This window comes from Epinephelus lanceolatus, chromosome 6, assembly GCF_041903045.1.
Source record: "Epinephelus lanceolatus isolate andai-2023 chromosome 6, ASM4190304v1, whole genome shotgun sequence".
NCBI classification, from domain to species: Eukaryota; Metazoa; Chordata; class Actinopteri; order Perciformes; family Serranidae; genus Epinephelus; species Epinephelus lanceolatus.
Window position 1 is genome coordinate 34,784,128 of NC_135739.1, and position 15,283 is coordinate 34,799,410.

The following is a 15,283-nucleotide window of genomic DNA, read 5'->3' on the forward strand; positions in this document are numbered from 1 at the left end:
CTCAATGAAGCTCCCTGGCAATGATCGGTCAATTCAGGAAGTGAGATGTTCTGTATAGAAGTCCTATGGAGGACCGTGGGATGGATGATCAGACGGCCAAAGCACAGGACTTTTATATGTGAGAGCGGGTTTCTGTTCTGCGTTCCATGTTGTTGGGTTTAGGCCACAAAAAATGGTTGTGGTTAAATATTCAAAATTCAAGTCAACTGTGTTAATTGTAGTTCTTTTTTTTCCTCAAATGGAAAAAAATGGGATTACAAAACCCATAAAAAGACCAAAACCAACAATTCATAGAAGTGGCCCAATTTTTTTTTTGGCTGATATAATAGTTGGAACTATTATTAGGTTTCTTATGGTATGATTTCAGGTTCAAGACAAGGCAGATCTACAGAATTCATGAAAACTCAGTCACTCAGTAACTTAAGAGTAAAATGTCATAATTCTGATAGGTGGGTGCAGCAGGCGGCGCTGATTCTCCAGTCAGATGCCAGTATACCACTGCAGAAAAATCGTGTGTAACAAAGAAAAGGAAACGCTGGTCAAACCTCAGACACTGAATAATAATGTAGAAAACATGATGGGAATATGATATTTCTTTTTGTTTCAAGTAGCAATTTAAGGAGTGTTTGTCTCCTCGCAATTGACTGTTTTCATTTGCAACTTTAAACATTTTATTGGGTCCTAGATAATAAAAACAATAATTCTGCTGGGTAAAATACTTATATTTAAAGGTCAATCAAGAACATCTTTTTTCCTGAAAATACAGTGCAAAGTAAATTTCTTATGGAAAAAAATAATGCTTCAAATCAGCACATATATATAGAATGAAGATATATAAAGATACGGAATTATAATAATGCTCTACCTGTCATATAATTTTTTTTTTTGTACTAGTACTATCACCTTAATCATTTGAACTATTGATGTGATCTTACTTAAGTCTATATGCCCTTTCTTTTATTCACTTTGTTCTGTATAAGTCTATTTGTGGTGAGACTATATTGTCATATCATCTGTGCTATATGCATTATTATTTGCCTGTAATTAATAAAAAAAGAAAAAAAAAGAAAATATGGATTTTGATGTGTTGCAGAAGCCATTGTACCTGTGTGTATGAATTGCAGCTACAGAGGTGTAACGGGATTATCTGATAACCAATGCCAGTGTCACGCATTTAGTAGACCTAAGCTACTACTGAGCATGTTTTTGAATCTGCGAGTGTTTAAATTCTGGTATGAATACATGCATTGACAAAATACTTTTAAAACACACACACATTTAAAATGTATAATACTATATTTTCATTTCTCCATGTGTTTTATTTGAATTCCATTTGAAGACAGAGTGTTACATTGGTCTGATAAGAAGGTAAAACATGGCAGCTGACAGAGTGAATCTCCACATTACAGATAAAACCATGCAGCTCGTCCACCAAGTAGTCAAGCGGACTAGTTTTTAAGAGTACCTCACAACAATTACAAAATCATCACTGTTACACATCCTGGAATATCTTCTCAGATATTTGAGTAGCTTTATAGCATTCTGGTCATGAGGGAACTGGCACCAAACAGTTTCAATAGCATCGTCAGATGAACATGAAAATTGATTTAAATTCATGGTGTAATTTTGAGGCTGATACATGTAAATAAAACTATGGCTCATATTTAAAAACAAACAAACAAACAAACAAACAAAAAATGTGTAGCATGTTCATAGTAAGTAAGTAAGTAAGTACATAAGTTTAAACCAGGGCTATTTAGTGACAAATTCAATTGGGTCAGATTTTAAAACCAGGAAACATAGGCGGGCAAGACATTTTCGGCAGCCTATCGCAACCCTTTTGCTCTTGTTTTTGGTAATGACAGATTATAAACAAGTGCAAATGAATGTAGTAAAAACATAAAAGCAACATTTATCGTTTCACTTTTGAAATAAAGACAAATATTTTTGGTCACATATCTGACTTAGACACATCACAATGTGCAGAAATGGAATAAAGAATAGCCTTCAATGCACAGAACCATAACAAGTGGCAATAAAAGTAACCGATAACAGTAACAAAAATCAGTGTACATCCCCTCATTGCTCCACACTGACCTACTGTTTTCACCTGCTGTTATTTTTTGTTTTGTCTGTGGATCAAAAACCTAAGTTTTTTTTAAGTCTTTGTTCCATACTGTCTACATACACAGATGAAACACTGAGAAAACACAATCATAAACAAAGAGTACTACAAGATTTACTATGGGTTTATTCACCCCATATCATTTTGATACATATTTCAGCTCAAAATAAACCCAGGCCCATTCAGATTTTTCCAGACCCACCCATCACTGCATGTTCTGGATCCACCACTGACCAAAAGAACAGGACTTCATCTTCTGTGGATATCTCCAGGCACTTATCTGTTTCAATCTCAGTTCTCTAAATGTCAACCGCTGCTGAAGAAAACACACAAGAGGAAATATTTTTAACAACTTGGACAGATTTAAGAGTTACATTATATGTGTCTATTTGAAACATTCAGAGGTAATAACCACGAATGACAGTGTACAGTAAGTCGCTTCAAAAATTGAGCTTGGCGAAGTTCTTCGACAGCAGCCTCAGGGATGCAGCCTCCATTAAGAACACCTGTGAGGAGCTGGAGGGATGGCTGATGGATGTCGACAAGTCCGGCCTTCCAGGAAAATTCATGGCATGGATTTATCAACATAGGATACTGCCAAGGATACTGTGACCACTGCCCCTCTATGAGTTCCCGATCACCACCATTTCAGATCTGGAGAGGAGAGTCAGCCGTTACCTGAGGAGATGGTTAGGACTGTCGAGGAGCTTGAGCAACATCGCCCTCTACGGAAACACCTGCAAACTGACACTCCCCTTGAAATCCATTGAGGAGGAGTTCAAAGTATTGTGTGCAAGGGAGGTGCTGCAACTCCGTGGGTCAATGGACCCCAAAATCTCCGGGGCAGGGGTAGCTGTCAAGACTGGCAGTAAGTGGAGAGCAGAGGCTGCAGTTGAGCTGGCAGAGTCATGGCTATGCCATGGAGTCCTGGTGGGAACAATGGCCAGAGGAAGGGTTGGACTAGGAACCATAGCACCCCCCGTTTTGACAAGACGAAGGGCAGGGGGATAGGCAACTCGTCCAGAATGAGGTGAGAGCAGCCGTTGAGGAGGAGAGGTCCAGCAGAGCAGTGGGAATGATGCAACAAGGTGCCTGGACTAGATGGGAGAATGTTGTGGAGAGGAAGATCACGTGGACTGACCTCTGGCGGGCAGAGCCACACCGCATCAAGTTCCTGGTCCAGGCTGTCTACGATGCCCTTCCCAGCCCATCCAACCTGCACTGCTGGAGCTGGATCAATACACCAGCATGCTCCCTTTGCCAGATAAAGGGAACCCTTGAGCACATATTGAGTTGCTGCCCAAAAGCTCTGGGGGAAGGCTGATACCGATGAAGACATGACCCAGTGCTCAAGACCATTGCAAAGAGCATCTGTAGTGCCATCACCAGCTGTCGGAGGACAAAACCCATGAAGCAAAACATCAACTTCATCAGAGCTGGGGAGAAGCCAAAAACAAAACACCTAGAGAAACATCAGGGCTTCTCAACACTGCACAGGACTGGCAGCTGTCAGTGGATTGTGGCAGTCAACTCAAGTTCCCTCAGCATGTCGTTAAGACCACCCTCAGACCTGATCCTGGTGTCAGATGCAACAAAGAACGTTGTCATGCTGGAGCTCACTGTGCCATGGGAAGAGTGGATGGACGAGGTCTTTGAGCGGAAGAGAGAGAAATACGACAGCCTAGTCAGTAACTGCCACAGACAAGGCTGGAAGGCAAGGTGCCTACCTGTGGAGGTAGGGTGCATAGGCTTTGCAGGACAGTCTCTCTGCAAAGCATACACTGCACTCGGCATCACAGGTGAGAGGAGGAGGAGGGCCATCTACAACAGCACAGAGGCGGCAGAGATAGCCTCTAGGTGGCTCTGGATAAAGAGGGCAGATCTGTGGTCGAGTGCTGCTAGGGCACAAGTTGAGGCCTGATCAACCTCAGCTCAGTCGCCTGAGCGAGGGTGTCTGATGTTGGAAAGACCCGAAACACCCAGTGACCTCAGGTAACATCACTGATGATGTGCCCTAGCTATGCTTCAGAAGATGTTTCACTACAACTTCTGATAAAATATATTCCGAATCAAGGCTGACTGCAAACGCTTCAGCGAAATGAATCAGTCATCCCCATGTTCTACGATAGTGCACCAGGTATTGAGCCTTTTGGCAGGTGCAGACCAGATTTCAAAGTGCACTTGTTGTACCCCACTGATATGACATGATATAATGCTGTGACATCTCTTCTTTTTAACCTACTTGATTTTCATATGACTGTCACTATGGACACAAAGAATATCGAAGGGGATTGAGAGAGAAAGAGACCCTATTGTTTACAGGTCTCTGCAATGAGCCCCATAGACTGGGACCAGGAGTAATAGTGCAATGAAGTGACTGCATAAACTCCTTTAGTTCCTGATTTTGGGGAATTTGGAGGGGCTTGGTTTCTATTTGTGGTCTGAGTAGGATTGACCAACTAGGTTTTAGCAGGCTTTGGTTGCCTGTTGGTAAACAGTCTTCATGAAGAGCAAAAAAGGTGCCATGCATTGGCCAAAATGCAATCTTGGAACCTGTTGTCTTACAATGATTCAGCTTTTTATTAGCTTTTTTTCTAATTTTCTCTAATTTATCAACCTTCCCAAATATGGAAACACAGTAATGTCAATGAAGGTCAGTGAAGGACTTCATGTTCTCTGTACCCTTGGATATCTCCAGGTACTTAACCATTTTCAGCATTGGGGACTGTACATGTTATCACTGTTGAAGAATAGAAACGAGCATGATTATAACTTGTTTACAAAAATGCAAAGGAAAGAGCGAATATGGGGCGCAGACTGCTCAGTGAGAAATTTAGCAGGTTTAAAACAAACTATTTCATATAAGATGTCTTGTCTCCAAGGAAGATAAGATAAGTAAAGCCTTTACTGAACCTTTTAGTGAGGAAATTCGGTTGTTGCAGCATCACTAAGATACAAAAAAGTACAAATAATCAGGGAAAGTAAAAATAAATATAAATAATAAGAGGGATAAAGTACAATAAAAACATGAGTAAACTCTGAAACTATAGAAAGAGCAATTAAAGACAGAGTCAGAAAGTAAGGTACCTCCCCTTGTCCCATCTCATATCTTGCGGTGCTTCAGAATGAGCACAGTAATATGGGACATTTACCAAAAGTCTTTAAATACACACATGTAGAACTTTTAAGAATGAAGAAATTGAGGATATTTTTGCCAGGCAATTTGTAAAGTTGGACACGAGGCATGGAGCTGTGATCCCCACAGATATAAGTCATAATGGGTGATGACTAGTTGTGTGTTTACATCAAGCCTGTTCAAAATATCCTCAATTGTGGTGTACGCCTAAAAATATTAGTTTACAAAGGGATGGAAAAAGAGAAATATTGTACTTTTGACTGTATTGTGTTTTTTATTGTCTTACTTGTACAGTCTGGAGATCCGATCCAACCTGTTTCCTTACAGGTCAAATTAAAACTTCCCTCGTGACCATTCTTGCAGATATACTGGACCTGGTCATTGTACCTGTATTCATACTTATAGCTCCCAACTATCTCTGTGTTTCTGTATTCCCTTCTGTCGCACGTTATCTCTGGGAAACAAAAAAAAAAAAGGAGTTTCACCATAAGTAAAAGTGGCACATCACAATGTAACTGTGTTTGATTCCAGATCTTAGTTATGTTACATTAAGATCAGCACAATGTTCAACAGCTCTCATTATATGGAATGATTCGTTTTAGTGGGGATTTCGTCAGCTGAAGGGGAAGGCTTTCATACAGAACAGACGCAGATCCTGATGACATCACATTAGTTTGGACTTTCCCCCTTGTTGTGATTAATTTATCAGACAGGAGCTTCACTGTTTTCTGACTGAATGATCACAAAGTCATTGTATTTGAAATTGACTTGGAGTTAAGTTTGACAGATTTAGCCGATATCATAATTTCTTAAACTGTATTCAAAATCCATGCATGCAAAGACAGAGATACAACAAAACAAACAAAAAAAACAAACAACAAAACATTACCTGTGCATTGTGCATTCCCGTTCCAACCACGTTCCCCACAGGTGAGAGTAAAATGTCCTCGATAACCTTCCTCACACTCATAACTGGCCCGTTCATTGTATTTGTATGTCTGCTTGTAATTGGTGATTATTTTTGCATTTGGGACATATTTTCTGTCGCATGTGATTTCTGTAATAAAAAAAATCAGTTATGAACTACTGTACACATTGACTGTGTTGTTGCTGCCAGCAGTATAAAGAAACAGCTTCTATGTTACATAAGTGGGCTACATTAGTACACACACACATAACTTGGAGATGGGGCTGCAAACAAAGACACCAAGAGATTTAAAGTGTTTGACAGAGTGGTGGAATTACAAAATATTAATGATCACCTGACTGTAGTTGTTTTCCAACAATAATGTGGCACCAGCTTTTTTTGTAAACATGATCACCAACAGTTATTTCTGTTTTTATGTTGTGGGGTAAGTGGTGTATATGGGGGTGAACATGATGTAACTTTGTAGTTAGAGACATAGTTTGATGACTTTCAACCAGCTTTGTATCATAACAATGTGGGTAGTATATGTAAAAGAATCATTATGAACTTTCCTCCATCTTACCAGCGCCCAGATCTCCTTGCTCTCGCTGGCTCTAGGGCTTTTGCTCGAACTACAGAATGTACTTCTGCATTTTCATCAAGGCTATTCAATGAAGGCAGGGACATGGTCTTTGAAACCATTAGGGGCTAAGGTGTATGACACAATACAACTGAAGTTGCAATGTTGGGTGTGCTTGACCTGACAGAACTTTTTGGGGACCCTCGAATGGATGTCGACTGATATAGAACATTTTCATATAAAAAGCATTTGTTTATAGTCTTTTATTAACGAACTTTTCAGTAATTGCAGAATTATTATTTTCTCTATTTTTCTGATAAAATATGTCTAACATATCCGTTAATATCTGTTCATGGAAATTAGCTAAAATGTTGACTGGATTTGTCTCAAGTTGTTAATTGGATTGGATTGGATTGGATTAACTTTAATAATCCCCAAGGGGAAACTGGATTGCCACCATGGCCAACATACAGTACAAAATATACATATACAATAACAATAACATCACCTAGGAGTGCAGTGGTCCAATACAACAATAGCAAAATGACCAGAAAAAATAAATAAATAAATAAAAAATAAAGATTAAAAAGAATAAAAAGAGTACAAATGCAATTTAAAAGTGCAATGTACAAGGACGAGTATAGCAGCAGGTTATAACAGCAAGAGAGTATAACTGCAATTTAAAAATCAATCTGTTAACTGTGATCACTGCATAAAAGAGGAAGTCTTGGCCTGGATATCCACTGGCTACACCAGAACTCCTGATATATTGGCTGTTTCAGCCAGAGGCTATATCACAATCAGACTGATAGCAGATGTTCTGAGATTACCAACTGTTTTCCACAGTTAAGCCACTCTTTGTTTCTGGGACCTTTTGGTGGAAAACAGCCATTAGAGTTAAAACTTTCCACCCTAACTGGACAAAAAGCTCTTTCCTCACTTTCTCAAATATGGATACAAAATTACAGTAATGTCAAAAACACACGGTTAACTTCACAATACCTTGACAAAGTGGATCTGGATTCCATCCATCTCTGGTGCATGTGGCCCGGGTGGCATCACCTGTCCTCCTGTAGCCACTTCTACACCAATAACTTACAGTGTCACCCAATCCTATTCGTTGCCACCAGTTGACTTGCCAGGAATGCACATGTTGCGGTCTTTGATTGCTGCATCTTACCTCTAGTAATAATGATACAATTGATTATCATCATCATCATCATCATGGGTGAATGAATCTTACAAGCACAGTAAAGAAGCTCATAATCTGTCTATGGCCCTAAAGCCCATGTAGTTTTATACCTTGGCACACCGGTCTGATAGTCCATTCTCCATCATCTTTGCATGTAGTTACTGCTGAGGCGTCTTGAGTTGTAGAAATCCAGTACTTCTCTCCACATATGACTCTCAGTGTGTCGCCAGGTGAAAATAGATTTCTGTAAGTAGGTTCATACCTGGTTCCCTCCACTGGCGGCAGTGTCAGTTTACATTTTATTGCTGTATTTGTTGGGAAATTAAACATATTATCTGTTAGCACCAAGTTGAACTAATCAGTGCGGTATAACCAATAAATTGAATTAATCAGGTTATACATACCTTCGCATGCAGGTGTGGGGCTCCACTCTGCTCTTATTCCTAGTTTTGTGCATTTTGAAGGTCTCTCTTCAGCACGTTTATATCCAGCATTACACTCATAGTGAAGGACTTCATGTTCTTTGTACTCTTGGATATTTCCAGGCATGTAACCATTTTCAATATTGGGGACTGTACATGTTATCGCTGTTGAAGAATACACACAAGCATGATCATGACTAGCGTGTCATGCTCCGAGCTTAATGTGACATTTGACGTACTCCATGTGTCAACATCCGTCTCCTGTGTCTTTAATCAAAGATAAAATATTTAGATTTTGTCCTCATTCATTTTTTCTATCTTCTATGGATTGAACTTTAAATCACTATTCAAGTTTTTCTGAAAGGATGGGTGATATGAAAAAAGCAAATAAAGCACTGAGTGAAATCAGCGTAAATGGAGCCTTCAAAGAAAGTGAACATACCAGTGCAAGTTGGAAAGGCTGCACTCCACTGCCCAGTTTGTAAACATTCACTTTCTGCAGACCCCTCCATTGTATATTGATCATCACAGCTAAACTGTAATTTATGTCCAATCTTCATTGTTTCATTGGCTGGTGGTAGTCCAGCTACAATGAGATGAGGGGGCATCACACCAGCCTCACAAGTGATGTCTGAAAAGATTAAAACAGATGTTATCAAATGAAAAACTAAAAATCTTTGATGTGAGAGGGCGGTCAGGAAGTATGGGATCATCATTTTCTGGTAAACCTTATACTATCACACCTGCATCTGTGTATCAGGTGACATGCAGCGGGGGGGCCACAGGTCGGAGACTATCCAGAGCCACTGCGGCAAAAGCCTTGCACATGAAGCTTCTGTTTTATCCACTAAGCCACCACCCCATTAGCAAATGTGGTCTTGTCAAACTATTAGGTAAAAGCTGATATTCCCCGAGATGAGCTCTCATTTGTGCAACAAGTAATTTCATTCAGTAGGCTACAAAATCAAATGATGAGATGACTTAATGTACACGTGATAAGGTACCCCCGTCTTGTGTGTGCACCCTCTTCTTGCTGCAGTCAGATCACCTGTATCTTACCCAGATACAGCAATGCTATTTTCTGATTGGCTGATAGGTACCTGTATGTTATTTTCTGATTGGCTGATGGTAGCTGTATGTTATTTTTTGATTGGCTGATGGGTAGCTGTGTCTTATTTTTATTGGCTGGAGCGTGGCAAACTCCAGCACAGTACCCACAGCGTCTTGCAAGAAGTCCCTGCATATACAGTGATGTAACTCTGTGAGTGTTATCATAATAATTTTTTTATGCATGAGAAATACCAGGTGTGGCAGGTGAGAGTGTGAAAAGGTTAAAATGCGTGTGTCACACTCTCAAAGCGTGAGACTTGAGAGCCCTGCATTGCTTTGCACAGATCTGACGCCTGGCAACCTGCCCCCATCCCCGGCTCGCTGAAGCTTTGTGTGCTGTCGGAAGCACAGCAGTCACCAGGGACTGTCAGTACACAATAACCTTATATTTTAAAATATACTGGAACTTGCAAATGTGTAGGATATTACAACAGACATTCCTGTAATGTAAAGTCACAGTTTCTGTTGTGATAGCAGATGTTGTATTCACTCATGTAGATGGTGAGCAGTGATGGGAATAACAGCGTTACTAACGAGTAACGAGTAATCAAAAAAGTTACTGTCTCCCTGGTTATAACACCGTTACCGTTACTCACAATAGAATGCGCCGTTACTCGGCTTTACTGGAGTTCACTGAAGCGGCTTTCACCCAAGCAAGCTCCTTCTCAGCGGAGCTCTAAAGTTTTTCTTCTTTGGTGAGGGCAGGTGAGGGGGAAGCATAAGTGATGATGATTAGCTTAGGGAGAGTAAAATTTCATCATAAACCAATCAGAGGCAGAGTAGGGCGGGCATTCACAAGCACACATGCAGGGTTGTCAGGTCTGCTTATTAGCCACGGCTGTGGGCTTGTTTTTTGTAAAGTGGCTTACAAATATTAGTAGTCGCGTGTTGTGGTTTTTTGGGCTTGTTTCTAAAGTGGAGTTGCTTATTTGGGCTTGCTCTCTAAACGTTGCCTTTCTCTATACAGTACAGGCCAAAAGTTTGGACACACCTTCTCATTCAATGCGTTTTCTTTATTTTCATGACTATTTACATTGTAGATTCTCACTGAAGGCATCAAAACTATGAATGAACACATGTGGAGTTATGTACTTAACAAAAAAAGGTGAAATAACTGAAAACATGTTTTATATTCTAGTTTCTTCAAAATAGCCACCCTTTGCTCTGATTACTGCTTTACACACTCTTGGCATTCTCTCCATGAGCTTCAAGAGGTAGTCACCTGAAATGGTTTCCACTTCACAGGTGTGCCTTATCAGGGTTAATTAGTGGAATTTCTTGCTTTATCAATGGGGTTGGGACCATCAGTTGTGTTGTGCAGAAGTCAGGTTAATACACAGCCGACAGCCCTATTGGACAACTGTTAAAATTCATATTATGGCAAGAACCAATCAGCTAACTAAAGAAAAACGAGTGGCCATCATTACTTTAAGAAATGAAGGTCAGTCAGTGCGGAAAATTGCAAAAACTTTAAATGTGTCCCCAAGTGGAGTCGCAAAAACCATCAAGCGCTACAACGAAACTGGCACACATGAGGACCGACCCAGGAAAGGAAGACCAAGAGTCACCTCTGCTTCTGAGGATAAGTTCATCCGAGTCACCAGCCTCAGAAATGGCAAGTTAACAGCAGCTCAGATCAGAGACCAGATGAATGCCACACAGAGTTCTAGCAGCAGACCCATCTCTAGAACAACTGTTAAGAGGAGACTGCGCCAATCAGGCCTTCATGGTCAAATAGCTGCTAGGAAACCACTGCTAAGGAGAGGCAACAAGCAGAAGAGATTTGTTTGGGCCAAGAAACACAAGGAATGGACATTAGACCAGTGGAAATCTGTGCTTTGGTCTGATGAGTCCAAATTTGAGATCTTTGGTTCCAACCGCCGTGTCTTTGTGAGACGCAGAAAAGGTGAACGGATGGATTCCACATGCCTGGTTCCCACTGTGAAGCATGGAGGAGGAGGTGTGATGGTGTGGGGGTGTTTTGCTGGTGACACTGTTGGGGATTTATTCAAAATTGAAGGCACACTGAACCAGCATGGCTACCACAGCATCCTGCAGCGACATGCCATCCCATCCGGTTTGCGTTTAGTTGGACGAGCATTTATTTTTCAACAGGACAATGACCCCAAACACACCTCCAGGCTGTGTAAGGGCTATTTGACCAAGAAGGAGAGTGATGGAGTGCTGCGGCAGATGACCTGGCCTCCACAGTCACTGGACCTGAACCCAGTCGAGATGGTTTGGGGTGAGCTGGACCGCAGAGTGAAGGCAAAGGGGCCAACAAGTGCTAAACACCTCTGGGAACTCCTTCAAGACTGTTGGAAAACCATTTCAGGTGACTACCTCTTGAAGCTCATGGAGAGAATGCCAAGAGTGTGCAAAGCAGTAATCAGAGCAAAGGGTGGCTATTTTGAAGAAACTAGAATATAAAATATGTTTTCAGTTATTTCACCTTTTTTTGTTAAGTACATAACTCCACATGTGTTCATTCATAGTTTTGATGCCTTGAGTGAGAATCTACAATGTAAATAGTCATGAAAATAAAGAAAACGCATTGAATGAGAAGGTGTGTCCAAACTTTTGGCCTGTACTGTATATCCGTCTAATAAGTTATTTAAACACATGATGGTATGACTGCAGGATGTTTCCACAGCTCCATTCCCTCCGCCCCTTTCCTTCTCTGCATACACACAGCTGACGGTCAGTCAATGAGACTTTTCACATTTAAATCGCGCGATTAATGGAGGTTCTTTAGCTATTTCGCTAACAAGTGGGCAAAATATGGAAAGAATACAATAAAGATTTGTAGAAAGAGAGAGGATTAAAAGATTTGACTTCAAGAGGGGGACGATTCAAAGGCAGTGTGCAGATTGATCATTCAGATCTTGTCCAGCATACCAGCGGCCTGTGGCCTGTGCAATAAATGTCTCAAGTTCTAAACCATCCATTGTGTTCTGGTGTTCCACTGTATAAGACTGAATTTGTCTGCGTCTGTTACGTTGTCCCACACAACAATGCGCACTGCATTGTTGTGGCATGTTGTTGTGGTTGTGGCATGGCATGTCGCTGCAGGATGCTGTGGTAGCCATGCTGGTTCAGTGTGCCTTCAATTTTGAATAAATCCCCAACAGTGTCACCAGCAAAACACCCCCACACCATCACACCTCCTCCTCCAGATAAGTGTGCAATGTTTCATAATAATGATTTATAATGTTAAGTGTCAATTTCATTTATTTAACATATTCAGTGTTGAGTTTCATTAGACACAGTTGAGTTTCATTACATACAGTTCCATTAAGGGGGTGCGTTCAAGCAATTTGATATATTTGAGCATTTTATAAAAAAGTAATGCTATAGTTACTTTTCCTGGTTATTAGTTACTTTTATAGTGCAGTAACTCAGTTACTAACTCAGTTACTTTTTGGGGAAGGTAATGAGTAACTATAACTAATTACTTTTTTAAAGTAACGTTCCCAACATTGATGATGACTAATGATGCTTTACCATCCCGCCCCGTGCTGTGTTGAAAAATATTCTCACCAGCAGCCACCATTTTCTCACCATTTGCGCAGATGTCTTGCGCAAGACCAGATCTTGTTTTGTTCACAGTCTCAATGAAAATGGTAAATGTAGTCAGTACAAAGAGAATAAGCATATTTTGCAAAATGTCGAACTATTAAATTTATACAATATCTAATTTAAATGTTTTGGATTACCACATATCACAATCAACATTATTTTGGCGCTCTCTCTGTTAAACTCGAGATGTAAAATGTTTTGTAAATTTAGGATTTTTTTTAATTCTCAGACATTTTTTCAACATACATGAATAAAATCATAATTAGAGCCATATAACATCAAACTCGAGTTTAACACTACAATTTGTCAAAACACATAATAGTTATTGGGGACCAACACAGTTTCCCTGAAATGACCACCATTGGGTGCCAGGGACTCACTACACCGAAAACCTATCAACATCACTGTGGTGTAAATACTCCCATTTTATTAGAAAGAGTAGAACATACAGTCAACTTACAGTAGCATGTTCCTTGACGAACTGCCCGCCAGCCCTCACGCATGCATAAATATTTCATGGCTGGAACTGATGCAGTATAACCAGGTTTACAAGTGAACTGTATCAGGTCTCCTTCTTGGTACTGCTGTTGCTGATCTGACACCTGGGCGTGAGGAACATCTGGAAGCTTCGAACATGCTTAGAGACAATAACAAAACACATGAACAGAAAAGCTCTGCAGTCTTATATTGAATGCATCAAAGGGGGTGGAGGGTATACACAGGTAGACGGGTACAATCACCTCATCCCTCATCGACTACCACCACACCACCAGATTTCATCATACAGACTGACAAAGGAATGAGAGGGAGCCGGACACCGAACACAACTGTATAATTACAGGAGGTCAACAGCACTGAAGGACTCCCAAAATAATTATCACGTACATGAACATCGCTTCAGTTACATCATCTTCACCAGGTACAGCATTTTGACACAATGCATCTTCTTACGCAGGTGGTGTACATCTGATTATTATTTTGACTCAACCAGTTTGTTTGTTTAAACTGAGGGATGCATGTATAACATGCATTAACCGTAGACTGTGTAAAGCAATGGAAGTGGCAACTGTGACATCACCCACTGGGTTGTGGACTCCCATTTTGACGCCTCAAGTTCGGAGCCAGAAGTGACCATATTTGAACGAGAAGGCGGATCTGACTGAGAAGCCAAGGACACTATTGGCAGACAGCCTGTCACTAAAAGTGCCCCCACCCTTAATTATGTATAACTTTAAGCTTTAACAGAATATAAATGGGTGAGTTATACAAACAATGCCCCCTCCCCCGCACAGTTGTCACACCTGTCACAGTTGTCATGAATGGGGAAATTACCTGTAGAGACCAAAACCATTTTTTGTACCAGGCTGTGAACATATTTATTTCTACAGTAACTGACTCACTTCTGAAGTCAACCTCAAGTGGCCATTAGAGGAACTACATCCCCTGAGGTTGCTGCTTGGCATTAATTCATACAAATCCTCATAAACAAAGTTAAAGAAAAAAGCATGACAAAGACATTGCAACAACAGGAAGCTCATATGGTCACTCATAACAAAAATAAAAATAAATACAAGAATTGTCTGTAAATTGTCTATAAAATGCCAAACAATTAATTAAGATGATAAGACAGTATGTTGTCACAGACAGTGGCCTCCACCTAAACTGCAAAACATTCACTTTACAGTAGTCAGCGTTAATGACATATCCATCCAATTTTTAGAGTCATATGAAAACATCAGAATATAATACCAGTATTATAAAATCTATGCATACAGTACCGTTTGTTTACTCCAAACACTGTATCTCCACAAAGCTAAATAATAACACTCCTACTTACCATTCTGTGATGAAGAAATTTCCACATTCCCCCACAGTTGGAGAAACAGAAGGATTACAGACAATCTCATGGTCCTTTGACAAACGTCGTTTTCTGAGCAGAATTCTTGTGTGTTTGAGTCCTCAGGGTGCTCCAAGGTTCACAACATGGACTGCCCAGTGGGCCTGTACAACGCAGGTCACATTGCAACACACGTACTGTTTGCAATACTGGGACTTCCAGAAGTGCTCACATACAGCATCCTTTGTACACACAGCATATTTGTTCAGTATCCCATCAGTCTAATTCATAATAAACTGCAAATGACTGTTTTCAGGCAACAATTTAAACAGTTAAAATGAATTTACAGTTATAAATAATCTCTGTTAAAACATTTTTGGCCTGCAATTATTGAT

The 15,283-nt window shown here is 40.4% G+C and overlaps 2 protein-coding genes across 6 annotated transcripts in view; both read right to left on the reverse strand.

The window, feature by feature from the left end:
- Positions 1-15,283, reverse strand: part of LOC117254324 (complement factor H-like) — a 36,245-nt gene that overhangs the window by 2,269 nt on the left and 18,693 nt on the right. The gene's annotated exons all lie outside the window — the stretch shown is intronic.
- LOC117250628 (coagulation factor XIII B chain-like) lies at positions 1,299-15,049 on the reverse strand. 5 transcript variants are annotated; one of them, XM_078169006.1, is made up of 9 exons: positions 14,889-15,049; positions 13,512-13,688; positions 8,805-8,993; positions 8,345-8,527; positions 8,051-8,245; positions 7,751-7,930; positions 6,151-6,318; positions 5,548-5,715; positions 1,299-2,438 (listed from the first exon to the last, which is right to left on the reverse strand). In XM_078169006.1, the coding sequence occupies exons 1-9, from the start codon at positions 14,956-14,958 to the stop codon at positions 2,425-2,427; spliced, it is 1,344 nt and encodes a 447-aa protein (XP_078025132.1). In that variant the 5' UTR covers positions 14,959-15,049; the 3' UTR covers positions 1,299-2,424. The 5 variants fall into 5 exon arrangements, with proteins under 5 accessions (XP_078025132.1, XP_078025130.1, XP_078025134.1 ...); XM_078169004.1 differs by having other exon boundaries at positions 1,299-2,441; XM_078169005.1 differs by lacking the exon at positions 1,299-2,438 and adding an exon at positions 2,748-2,779.

Excerpts from the sequence above, each read along its gene's own strand:
- LOC117250628 (XM_078169004.1), bottom strand. The coding sequence starts at position 14,958 with ATGAGATTGTCTGTAATCCTTCTGTTTCTCCAACTGTGGGGGAATGTG. Across the intron at positions 8,994-13,511 it reads TCGTCAAGGAACATGCTACT|ACATCACTTGTGAGGCTGGT; the intron begins GTAAGTTGACTG and ends TAATCTTTTCAG. Across the intron at positions 6,319-7,750 it reads TCCAGATCCACTTTGTCAAG|AAATCACATGCGACAGAAAA; the intron begins GTATTGTGAAGT and ends TTTTTATTACAG.